At 36.2% G+C, this 12063-nt stretch overlaps 1 protein-coding gene across 2 annotated transcripts in view; it reads left to right on the plus strand.

Annotated features, from left to right (window-relative positions):
• The window catches only part of KDM4C (lysine demethylase 4C), a 237097-nt gene extending 228097 nt beyond the window's left edge, over window positions 1-9000 (plus strand). For both annotated transcript variants that reach the window (XM_005425583.1, XM_031060774.1), the window contains exons 19-21: window positions 2341-2460; window positions 6232-6324; window positions 8010-9000. In XM_005425583.1, the coding sequence (XP_005425640.1) occupies window positions 2341-2460; window positions 6232-6324; window positions 8010-8186 (390 nt within the window). In that variant the 3' untranslated portion in view covers window positions 8187-9000. The remainder of the gene's footprint in view (window positions 1-2340; window positions 2461-6231; window positions 6325-8009) is intronic.
• Window positions 9001-12063: the final 3063 nt, after the last annotated feature.

Below are 12063 nucleotides of genomic sequence, written 5' to 3' on the forward strand. Positions count from 1 at the left end.
CATGATTTGTCCATTTCTATAGAGATGAAGATACATTATGTAATTGTATGGGAAATGTGCATGGTTTATAAGCTGAATGTCGATTGAGCCCACACTGGATGTTATTTACAGCTGGTATGGGGATGTTGAAGGATTGCTATACCAACCATATGCCGTCTGACTTTCTGTTATGTGAGAAAAAAGTGAGGTTGCATTTTTGCCATTTTGTCAGTCTAAGAAATGGGTCTTATCATTCCCAAGAAAAAAATTGTAACAATTATATGTGCAGTAAAAAGAGAATCTCAAATGGTTATGATCCTGTGAAAATAAAAGGTAGGAGCTCTGGTAGGAATTAATAAAAACTAGTACCAATTTACCAAATATTGTTCCATAGACTAAGGCATTGTGATGACACATGAAGAATGAGGTTGTCATTTGTCTGGTTATTTGCATGAGGACTCTAATTTTCCAAATGAGCAATTCCATTAGCTATCCTAGAGTCTGTGAGATATTTTTTCTTGTGGAAGTTGCAAAGGGAGTAATTCATGCTGGGCTTTTGTTCTTGGAAAATTAATGTTAGGCTTGACATTGTTGTTAGATTGTTTGTTTTCAGGAAATTTATTCCATTCCATGATGCATTTTAAAAGTTCATTTCAAGACACTTAGGCAAGACTCCTTTTTTGCACTTTTGCAATAAATAGATAGCGGAAGAAGTATCATAATGCCAATAACCACTTTGACAGTCATCACTGAGGAGAGAACAATTAAGAATACAGTCTAATTTAATTTATAGTCAGAGCCATGATGGCATTTAGTAATCCCTGTCCCCTGCAAAGTCATAACTATTCTACTGCAGCAGCCATCCTTTCCCCTTTCCTCCTGCCTCTCCTGAAAGTATTGGGAAGGATAATACAGTAATTCCACCTACTCCAAATGTATGGTGACGTTGAATGGATATATCTTTCTGTGTTTATCACAGCAACCTTTGCTGGGTAAACATAGAGGTCATATTTTAAGGCCTTTGCAAAACACCTCAGGGGTGACAGAGACAATATTGTCGTGCAGGAAAGTGTTTCTGTGAAAATCCAGCTTTTAATTTCTTTTATCCCATGTTGAATCAAACTCATGGATTAAGATACGTGTGATTAAAATCAGTTTATAAAGGTTGAATTTGGCTAGAATGGTATTACATCAAGATAATATCCAAGTGAGGATCACTGGAGTGCATTTTTGCTCCCACATTTTAAGTTCCTTGTCATGATGATCATTGGCCTCTGTTGGAAGTGAATTGTTCAACTCAAAATACAAATATTTTTCTAAGTTATTCTATGTAAATCTAAGAAAACAATGATAGTATTGTGGCAACCTGAGATAGCACCAGGTCCTGTCACTGAGTCCTTATACCTGAGTCCTTGTCTTTATCTTCTCTCTTCCCACTGTAGACCATTTATGAGCTCAGGTAATGTGGTCACTGAGTAAGTCCTCTCACACCGAGGAGAGTACCACTCAGTTAGCAGTAATTTACATTACAGGTCTTGTGATGTAAGTCACTATGAAGGAGAGGTGCCTTTGTTGGAGTGAGGATTTGAACAAAGAATTGATGAGCCCAGATGTGCCGCATCATTTTTGGGTCCTTTTCTTTTTTCCTCATGTGAGCAGCTGCTGTTACGTGTGTGTGGTTGGCGTGCTCTGAAAATGAGTCATGTAGGTAATACTGAGACATATGGGAAGAACATGTTGCAGCTACTGATGCTCTGATATGCTCAACAAGTCAGGCACAAAAGCTGACCAAACCATTGAAACAAAAGTGCTCTATATCCTACAGAAAAAAATATTTCCCCCTAATTTTATTTCACAAGCATTTGGATTCTTTTATTGTTTCTCCATCAGCTAAGCAAAAAAGTCGCTGGCATTCTCACCATTCATGGTTTGATCCATGTATGTTTCAGTCAGCAAAGATAGCATCCAGCAAAAAATGTGCTGTGGTTAACGAAACATGAACTACTTGCATATGTAAAAGAGAAAGCATTGCACATATGCAATTGCACTTTAGTGATCCTTATTTTCAGTGTGTGTTAGAAATTAATTTTGGTCTAAGTGTATCACAGTTGCTGATAGCTATCTGATTTATGCATATGTTGTCTTGCCAATGCAGCATCAAGCTGTAAAGAGTGTTTGTCTGGTCAGTATTTAATTTTCATAAGGGCTAACATTAGCATTAGCCCGTTAGCAGGATTATAAAACTTGAAACATGCGTGGTAATAAATCTTTTCCAATTACCAAGTTGTAAAAGCATCTTACTGGTAATTTCAGTGCAGTGGCTCACTCGCTGATTTGAGAATCCATCTTCTTTGTAAATAGAGCAGAGATTGCCTAAGGCTGGGTCCACCTGCAGAGGGAGAGGTTGTCCAAGTGAAATGGCCTGATGGAAAACTGTATGGTGCAAAGTATCTGGGAACAAATACAGCTCACATGTATCAGGTGAGTATCTATGTTTATTACCATGCACTTGCTAGGATGTCTTTATTGTAAATTGCTCATTTGGCTCTAGCATTGGTGTGGCCAGCCACACTTGGAAAGGAAGAAGACTAGAAAGGCTGGAGTGTGAATTCTTATTGTAACTGTTACCACACTTTAACTAATATGCAAAACTTTCTAACGTGGTAGCAAGTGCTGTGCACTGTTTGGGAAAGAGATTTCACTTGGTCTTACAAAATCCAGAAAATTACTTGCTTTCTTTAAGAACTCAGGTAAACAGGTGGAACATTAAGACTGAAAGATGACATTTGTTATTTTCTGCAGGTTGTTTACTTTCATTTTGTAAGTTCAAGCTAATTATATGATTAATGACATAAAATTAAGTATTGTATGAGCCTGCAATGAACCTGAGACATTTCATAAGAGGTTGGAAGGGGGGACACTAGGAAGAAAAATGTAACATTCGTTTGTCTGAGGCATTTTTTCATTAATTAATCTAAGGAGCATTTTATCCTCAGCAAAGGCAAAAGGGAACTGAACACTGAAGGCAAAGCTAAAAAGCTGACTTCTGATTTCAGAGTAACAATTACTGGGTTTTTTGAGCTTGCCTTTGAGAAAAATCAGTCAGCAGCTTTGAGTACCCAGGTGAATGGTAGAAACTGCAATAAAACAATCACAATAATAATAGCAGTTCTGAAAGAATGAGAATCTAGATCCATTTCTTTTATATATATGTAATCATTTTCACCTATGTAACTTTTCATCAGGGGGCCTCACATTACTGTACCAAAATGGCAAATTTACTCTAGATATCTCTAGATAAATTAAGGTACAGGGAAACCAAATTACTTGTTGCATTGACCTTCTCACTTTTCCAATGACTTGCAATCGAATTCAAGCACTCAAATGCCTAAAGTCTTGAACTAGTGTCTAAATCTTACCTCGTCCCTTATATTTAGCAGCTGTATTATGTTGTGAAGGTCGAAAGTTCTTTATAAAGTATGAAGATTATTTTTCTGTACTAACATTTATCTTCAAAGTGTTTAATCTTTTGAGCAGCTGGTCTTCTGAGGAATACTGTGAGGTAAATTAGATGAATGTTGTTGTCTTTCATATTTGAAGGAATTTGACGTAGTCAAAACAAATGTCTTATTTTAGACCTCTTGAACAACATGATGAAATGAGTTTTGTTTAAGGAAAATGGATAAGCATGTGCAGGCTCAGCCAGATTTAGAGTTCCTCAGCATAACAAACATAAATTCCTGTAAATTGCCTCTAACAAGCTGTATCATGGGAGAAATTAAAAAGTTTAAAGATTAGAGGGAGCCCGTATTGCAAGACATAGAACTGTAGAGACAAGCAAGTACTTTGTCTTCAGGATGAGAGAGGAGGCTGCCTGTGGCCACAGATTGCGAAAAGTTTATGACAGGAAGGGTGCAAGATTAACTTCAAGACATACTAGTACTTCTTACTCTGGTCTTTCTAAACAGTATCTAAAAGCTCCCAGGACTCACACATACACAAAGGTGTATTTTCATCTGGTGTGATCTGTATTGCACCTTTGAGATTCTCTTACCCAGTCTTTTGCATGATTTCTTAGAACTCATAAGGCAAATCTGTTCTAGTTAAAAAATTCTGTGAATTTTTGTCATGTTCATCAGACATTTGTACCAAAAGCAGCAGTACTTGAGCATGCAGGAGCTATGGCAAAATGCACCAGAATTTGTGTCATACAGTTTTCATTTGTCAGCCAGTATCCTACACAATCCCTAAGCAGAGCTAAACCTGCCAAATGAAGCAGGTGCTCAAATGAAATTATTGATATGATCTACAGCTGATTTCTTGATAATTTCTGATATTGAGGTTCACAATTGAGTTAGAGTTTATTAAATTATCCATTCACTCCATTAATTGCTTTCTGACAGTTTTCCCTTCAATTTATGATGTGCTTATAGAAAAAATCTCATGAAGATAGTAACATCCCACAGTACAGCAGCAGATTCCAAGTGAAATAATTTACTTGATAAAATGATGATTTGAAATGTAGGATCTGCAATCTGAATTGAATTGGAGCAAATTGGGATTGTGGGTTTATATTTTGCATGAATCATGGTACTATTGAAAGTCTTAGAGAAGCTCTTGTGTTTACTATCAAGTGTAGGCAAATTATTTCCAGTGTGATATGCTGGATTATACCTAGAGAAGTTCCACTTACTCTTCATTTTAAATGTGCAATATATTTCATACTGCAAGCATGGCATTCTCTGGTATGGAGTATTTCCATCCTACTGCACACTGTGAGTAAAAACAAATATACTGACCATTTAAGAAGATATTTTCTTATCACATGGAATGTCAGAGATAATGTCCTACCCAGTTTTTTCACCAGGGATGCAAAAAACATTATTACCAACTGTAATATGCAAAAATATTACCAAATGTATTGTGCAGGAAGGAGCAGGAATAGCAGAAAGACTGTTCTTGCACCCTGGATTGCCATCATTTAATTAAACAAGCTTAAGGCAAATTGACCTTAAAGTTCCTCTAACATACTGCTAACAGAGTAGGCTTATGGGGTTAGTAACAGAAGCAGAAAGGAGTAAGGATGACTCTTGTGATTTCATTATCCATTTGTGTGCTCTATGCATTTTAAATGCATTCCAGATTTGTGCAGCCCTATTAGTTGCAGTGGAAAAATTGTTTTTAAGGAAGTTAGTAGATCATAGTCTGTATCCTGGCTTTTGAGAATGGATATATGGATTTTTCAGCTGTTCACATATCAATCTGACATACTTAGCTACAGCAAGCTTTTAATTTGAAAAAAACACAGTCCACTTACAAGTTCAATTGCATGATTGTTCATTTGTATCTGTAATAATACTTTTGATAAGTCAATATTCTCCTATGTTTGTATATGTGCTTATTCTTCTAGTCAAGTGTGCTGTTGTCATTCACATAGTCTCATTAAATTACCTAAGGATGTAGAATGGGACTTCTAATTTTATACCAAAATTTAAATTATCGTTTCTGTGGGAGCTAAACTGCAGTCACAGTTAATAGCTGAAGTTCACAACTGTTAGATGAAGTATTAAACTAGAGGTAAAAATCAGCAGCTACTGAAAAAGCTTAAATGCTTCAAAGCCTCAGCATTTTAACATTCCTCACACCTAGTTACATTTCCTTTCTCATTTTCTGCTAACAGGGTTCATATTGGATTAAATCTAAACCTAAGCATGATAAAGCTTTTCATCTTCTGAACAGAGCATTTAAAAGAAATTCCATCAGATTCAATAAAATTCTGTTAACTGGTATTTCCTTAGTTGTCACTCACACTTTCTTTTGACATGGTCTTCCTCAACCTTGAACCACAGGATGTTAAAATTAATTTTTTATTTATCAGAAGCAAGTTAAAAAATAGAGACAAATACAAATGACACAAGGACATTTTAATATGTCACTCCTGCAAAATAATGTTGCCTGTCTTGTTACTGTTCAGCATTCCTAATCTAAAAACTTTTGCTTCCTTATATATGTGTCAGTGCTGATTTTGAAGTCTCTTTGCTTAGATATTATTTCCCATGAAGTATATGTTGCAATTCTGAAGAAATAATATTTTTTATGTTTCAGCCTAATTTTGTGCTAAAACAGATAGCAAAATGTCTGTATATAAGTCTTCTTTGCTTACATTTATTTTTAAATGGAAATATTTCCAGGAACTTCCTGCAAGAGTTAATTATTATTTTATTTTCAAATTCCCGTTTTTTTTTCAATTAGGTGGAGTTTGAAGATGGTTCTCAAATAGTAATGAAGAGAGAGGAAATATATACACTGGATGAAGAGCTTCCTAAGAGAGTAAAAGCGCGTTTAGTGAGTATTTGCTGATGTTAACTTTGTAATATGTATATATGCTCAAAAGACCAATAACACTATACTAGGATTTATTTTGGATTTTCAGTTTAAACAGACTCATGTTTTCTGAAGCCTGTGCTCTTCAGAGTGGCTAAATCAGCCCAATTAGGATGTGTCTCCATTTGCTAGTGAGATGGTTAGTTGTTCTTCCAGTACAGGCAAATGCTGTTGTCAGACAATTCTTTTCTCCTACAAGGGACATCGTGTTTGTTCGATCTGTCAGATCAGGAATTACCAAGTTGGTAAACATTTAATTTGACAGACATTGTGTTCTTTCAGTTTACTTATAACAGATACTGTTTTTTAGAAACTTTCCAGCTTCTCAGAGCTTTGTGATTTTAAAAGCCTTAATTTAATAAAAAGGCAATTAACTTCTTGTAAGAAACAATATATCTGATCAAAACTCATTAATGTTGCTGGCAGGATTTATCAGAATTTCACTAGTCTTTGGTTTAAAACCAAATCTTTGCTGCTTTCTTTTTAGTTTCCTGCTGTTTCAAAAAACATCCACCAGCTACATTTTTATGTATGTATGCCTAGTGGAAAAGTGTTGAACCTCACAGAGACCGTAACTCATAGAGGTTGAAAGGGAAAGTACTTCCATACATTTGTTGGAGGAGATGACTGTTTTTACCCGTCTTAAGACAGTTTTTTTCTGATGTAAAGTGCACTGGTCAAATATTCTAGGTTAAGAAACCTTTATGTCAGTGAATTTGGGATAAATGCACAAATCTTTCAGGGTCCTGACTAGGGTTAAGATAGATGTCCTGGAAAATGTAAAAGAATCATCTAATGGGGCTTTTTATTATTTTTGGAAAGTTTATTTTATTGTTTTTAAAATTTATTTTTTAGAAATCAATGTCTTTTTATTTATTTATATATTAACTTCATTATGGAGTTAACTATAGATTTAAAACATTCAATTTGGCCAGCTGACTAAAAACCACCACAACAGTTACTGAGACTTCTGCGTGATTTTTCACTCGTGCCTTAAATTCTAGAAATATACAGGTTAGTCCTCAAGGCATGCCCAACACCTCCTTCCCCTCCTCATGCTGAACACAGTCTAAGTTAACGATGGCCTATGACCCTATTTCTATCTATTGAAGTAAAAGACGCTAGTTTTTTCTAAATGATGTTTTTCTTAATCTTGGGAGTTCTTCCATGACTCCAGCAGTGTAAGTTGGTCCAAAATATTTTGCCTCTGATTCTACCCAAATGGCTTGCTGTTTGTTGTCCCACTGCTTTGTTAGTGGGGATTCCCAATTGGTGTAAATTTGGTGACAGGTGACCAAACTGTGACCCTGATTCTTTGCAAATTAGGCAGTGCCCAGGCTTCTTTTCTGGCATCCATGACATAGTACCTCGCATTTAAAACTTTCCTGAATAATACAAGGTGGTGAATATTACATGATACTGCTAGGATCAAATCTGCCCAACAGTTGCATCACTTCCATGTCACTGTTTTCTCACCTAGAATGATCATGACTGTGTGATCCCTGGATAAAATCTAGACTAACAACAGATGTTAGTTACCTGTTTCTAATGAACACTACAGACATAGAGAATTTAATGCAGAACAGGACATGCAAAATATGGAAAGATAAAAATTGTATGTATGTGTAATTAATATCTGGTTTTAGTCTACAGCTTCTGACATGAGATTTGAAGACACATTTTATGGAGCAGATATTATCTTGGGAGAGAAGAAAAGGCAGAGAGTATTGAGTTCTCGCTTTAAGAATGAATATGTGGATGATCCAGGATACCGCACCTTCTTAAAAAGCTCATTCCAGAAAAAATGCCAGAAAGGACTTTAAAGGAAGCAAGGGAAGAGAAAGGGTTCTTGATTAAAATGCATGCAGCGTTATTTCCTATTGAGTTTTTTAATTGAACGCTCCATTTTACAGTGAACTAATCCATACACCAGCCTTGTAATCTGAAGTACTTGAGTTCTGATTTCATCAGTTAGTGTATTTAAGAATTTGTAATATTTTGCATTATAAAACCAGTGGAAAACCAGGAGAGATTACTAAATGACATGCTGAGGAGAAGTTGCAGTCCTGCTCTCATTGAAATAAGTGATAAAATTCCCTTTGGATTCTTTGATTCACAATTCTGAGAAGGAGACATATTAGTAAACAGAGGTAATGTCAGTGGCTTACTTTTTTTTGCACATAGGAAAGGATGTTAAGTTCAAAAATAGCAGTTTTTGTAAAACATTTTTAAAACAAAACCAGATTTGTACAGTACTGAGACAAAAAAGGCTGTACTTACTTTGTACAGTGCTTTTACATTTTTATGTCACTACTTTTTTCACTAGGATTTGATGTGGACTCAGCTATTGACTTAGGTATTTTTGGCTTTTAAGGGAGGTATCTTCAGCACAGCAAGGATATTTTGTATATTTGAAGAGACAGATTTTGGCAGTTATTTTTACACATGTTTTTCATAAGTCTATTAAAAATTGCTACTTGTAAAATACAAATTTCGTTCACTGTGTATGAAAATTAGAGTTTAAATATATATGCTTAACAGCCTAGTTTTGAATGAATATATTATGGCTTTTATTTTGAAATAATATTCTAGCAATGTAATAATGTTTTAAAATAAATAAATGCTTTACTACAATTGCAACATTTTCCTGTTGATGTGATTTTGGACCCTATTGTTTCACACCTGTAGGAATCAAGAATACATGCTGTATTTTTCTGAACATCACAGAATATACACACAGGCACTCACATAGCTTAATGTTAAAATGCAGAGTTGATAAGTACTGTCATTTTTTGTCTTTCTGTTTCTCTTCAGTCTTTGACTTGACCTTTCTGGATGTTTCACAGAAAGCAGAAAGTCTAAATTTGTCTGAACACTTGGGTATGTGAACCTAGAAGGGAGCGTTATCAAAATGACATCATCTGTTTCTTGTAAATTGGACAGTCAGCAGGATTTCTGACTGTCTGCCACAGGAAAAAGTGCCCTCCAAAATCCAATTTAAATGCAAGCACTGCTGTTTCTGCGGCTCTGTTTGCAAAAAAACCTGAATATATGGACCCAGAGATTTTTTCTGTACAAAAACCCAGTCCTTTATATGCTGAGGCATATAGACCTTTGTTTCACTGAAGCCTTTCCATGATTATTCTTATTTTTTCAAGTGGGCAGTGAAGTCTTTTCAATTGCTATGTGACCCCTCAAGTGACAATGTAAGTTTTCTGTGTTACATTAACTATCTTTTCTTGTACCATGAAATCACTCAGAATCCCTTTAGTCTAAGAAATTGCTTAGCTGTGACAATTAGAATGTATATCTAATTGATAGCACTTTCTCTAAAGTCACTGGGTTGTGGTGGATGCTGTCTGGCATATTTCACAGAATCAGGGCTCTTTTTGTTACTGCAAAGAAAAGATAAAAACTAACGACAGATTTGCAAAATGCAAGATTGCTGCTGCCCTCTGCATTATGTGCAGCTAATAATCATGCTGTATGGGATTTGTGTGGCTGGGTTTTTGTAGTGGGGTCTACAGGGGTGGCTTCGGGAAGCTTCCAGCAGAGTCAAGGCCAGCTGGCTCGAAGACAGACCCCTGCTGGAACAGGCTGTGCCCGAAGGACTGTACCCTGTGGAAGAGTGACACACATTACAGTAGGTTCTGGAGAACTGTTGCCTGTGGCATGAGCTCACACTGGAGAAGTTCATAGATAGCTGTCTCCGGTGGGAGGGACCCTGTGTTGGAACAGACTCCTATCCCTGAGCAGTGGTAGGAGCCATATGTGATGAACTGACCATAAGCCCCTTCAGTGTCATCCTGTACCTCTGCAGGAAAGGAGGAAGAGCCCAGAAAGAGGGAGATGTAGGAGGAAGGTGTTTTTAGGATTTGATTTTTCTTGTCATTGTCCTGCTCTGATTTTGTTAGTAATAAATTCAGTTAATAGCCCCAGTTTCTCTAGTTTTGCCTGAGATGGTGTTTGGTTTGTGATCTCTCCCTGTCCTTAACTCATTAACTTTTTGTTGTATTCTCTTTTCCCTGTCCAGCTATGAAGCTGAGTGGCAGAGTGGCTTTGGTGAGTGCCTGGCACTCAGCCAGGGTCAACCCATTACACCTAATTACTGATGCTTAGTTTCAAAATTCTGTGTTCTGTGGGAAGAAAGCTTTTTTAATATTTCATGAAGGTTCAAAACAACTATGGCATTATTAAAAGGTTCAATACCTATTAAAATATTTTGTAATTGGATAGGTGGTGCTATGTGGTACAAGAGAGACTAGATATCAAATGCATGTTCTTTGCCTGGATCTGATATGACCTGTTGTAAAACCATGAATAAACCCCTCATTTCTGTAGAGTGGATTTTTCTCTTCAAGAGCCTTGAAATTTGCTGACTAAAGGGTTGCAAATTATTTTATAGAACATTAATGCAAAAAGTTGGCTTGTTTTCCCTTCTACTTTTGTCAGGATCTTTACTTTGGAAGTTCTCAAAGGCGCTGAAATAATTTCTGACCTTTGTAAGGTACTAGGAAATACTTCTGAGTAAATGAAAAGTATAATTGTCATCATTGCAGTTTTGTGCCTCCTGTTTCAGGACTCATGGTCTTTGCAAACTAGATTGGCTAAACAACTGGTCTGAAAAGACAGTTCCTGTTCCCTTACAATTCCTGAAAAGCCACAATTTTCTGTTCCACCACAGATAGTGTTATGGACCTTTCAGGTGTATGAGAGAGAGAATATGTTGGTGTGGAATGCTCTGGGAAACCAGGAGCTTGCCACACACTGAATCAGATAGACAGACACCAAAACAGGATTGCTTGTTATCCATATAACCAATTCTCAATAGCAAATTTCTCCAGTAAAACATCTATGTGTTATTTTTCTCCTGGTGTTAGAGAGAGATACATCTTTTCTAGTGAAAAACTATGCCAGCATTTGTGACCATTTCAATTACAGTGTCTGTGTGAGGAAGCGTGCAATAGGGTAGGAAGAGTGAAGCCCTGTTAAAGACTGGCTAACTGAATTGGCATGGTATTCCTAAGAGTGGAAAAAAAACCCAAAAAACCAAACAATTCCCCCCCCCCGCAAGAATTGAATATTAATAGCAAGAGAGCACAGCATGCTCCAGGATTGGATGGGCCGCGTTGTTTCTGTTGCCTTAGACATACAAGAACAAAGTAGCTGTTCTGTATAGTTGTAAGTCCTGAAGGTCGTGGATGATAGCACAAAGTAATGATTTCGTCAGGATACATCAAAATTATTTTTATTCGCTCTCATCTGAAAAATATCAAGGAAGAATCTGAAGTACTTCAATTTATGCTGGCTTGTGAAGTAGAATGCTTTAATGCTATGACTCTGATTTTCACAGCTATAAGTAAGGTCTGATAAAATCAAATTACTAGAATTAGATAAAAATAAGATTACTTCTTTTGAATCCTATTTGCTATTGTATTACTGCAGCAAAGCAATTTTGTTGATGCTTAATAGGAGTTCTGCAATATATTGTGTTGTGCCACGGTGGTTAAAAATTTTCAGTTAAAGAGAGTAATAGAAAAATTCCTGCAAAATATTTTTGCTTTGAAACTTGTTTATACTTTCCAACTGTGATGCAAGTGAACAGTAATGTTTTGTAACAGAGAACTTAATATGATATCCTGATATTTATAAGTAAAATAGAGCCAGGTAAAAGCTGTCCCTTCTTATGCAGTTCCACTC

This window comes from Geospiza fortis, unplaced genomic scaffold (genome assembly GCF_000277835.1).
Source record: "Geospiza fortis unplaced genomic scaffold, GeoFor_1.0 scaffold491, whole genome shotgun sequence".
NCBI classification, from domain to species: domain Eukaryota; kingdom Metazoa; phylum Chordata; class Aves; order Passeriformes; family Thraupidae; genus Geospiza; species Geospiza fortis.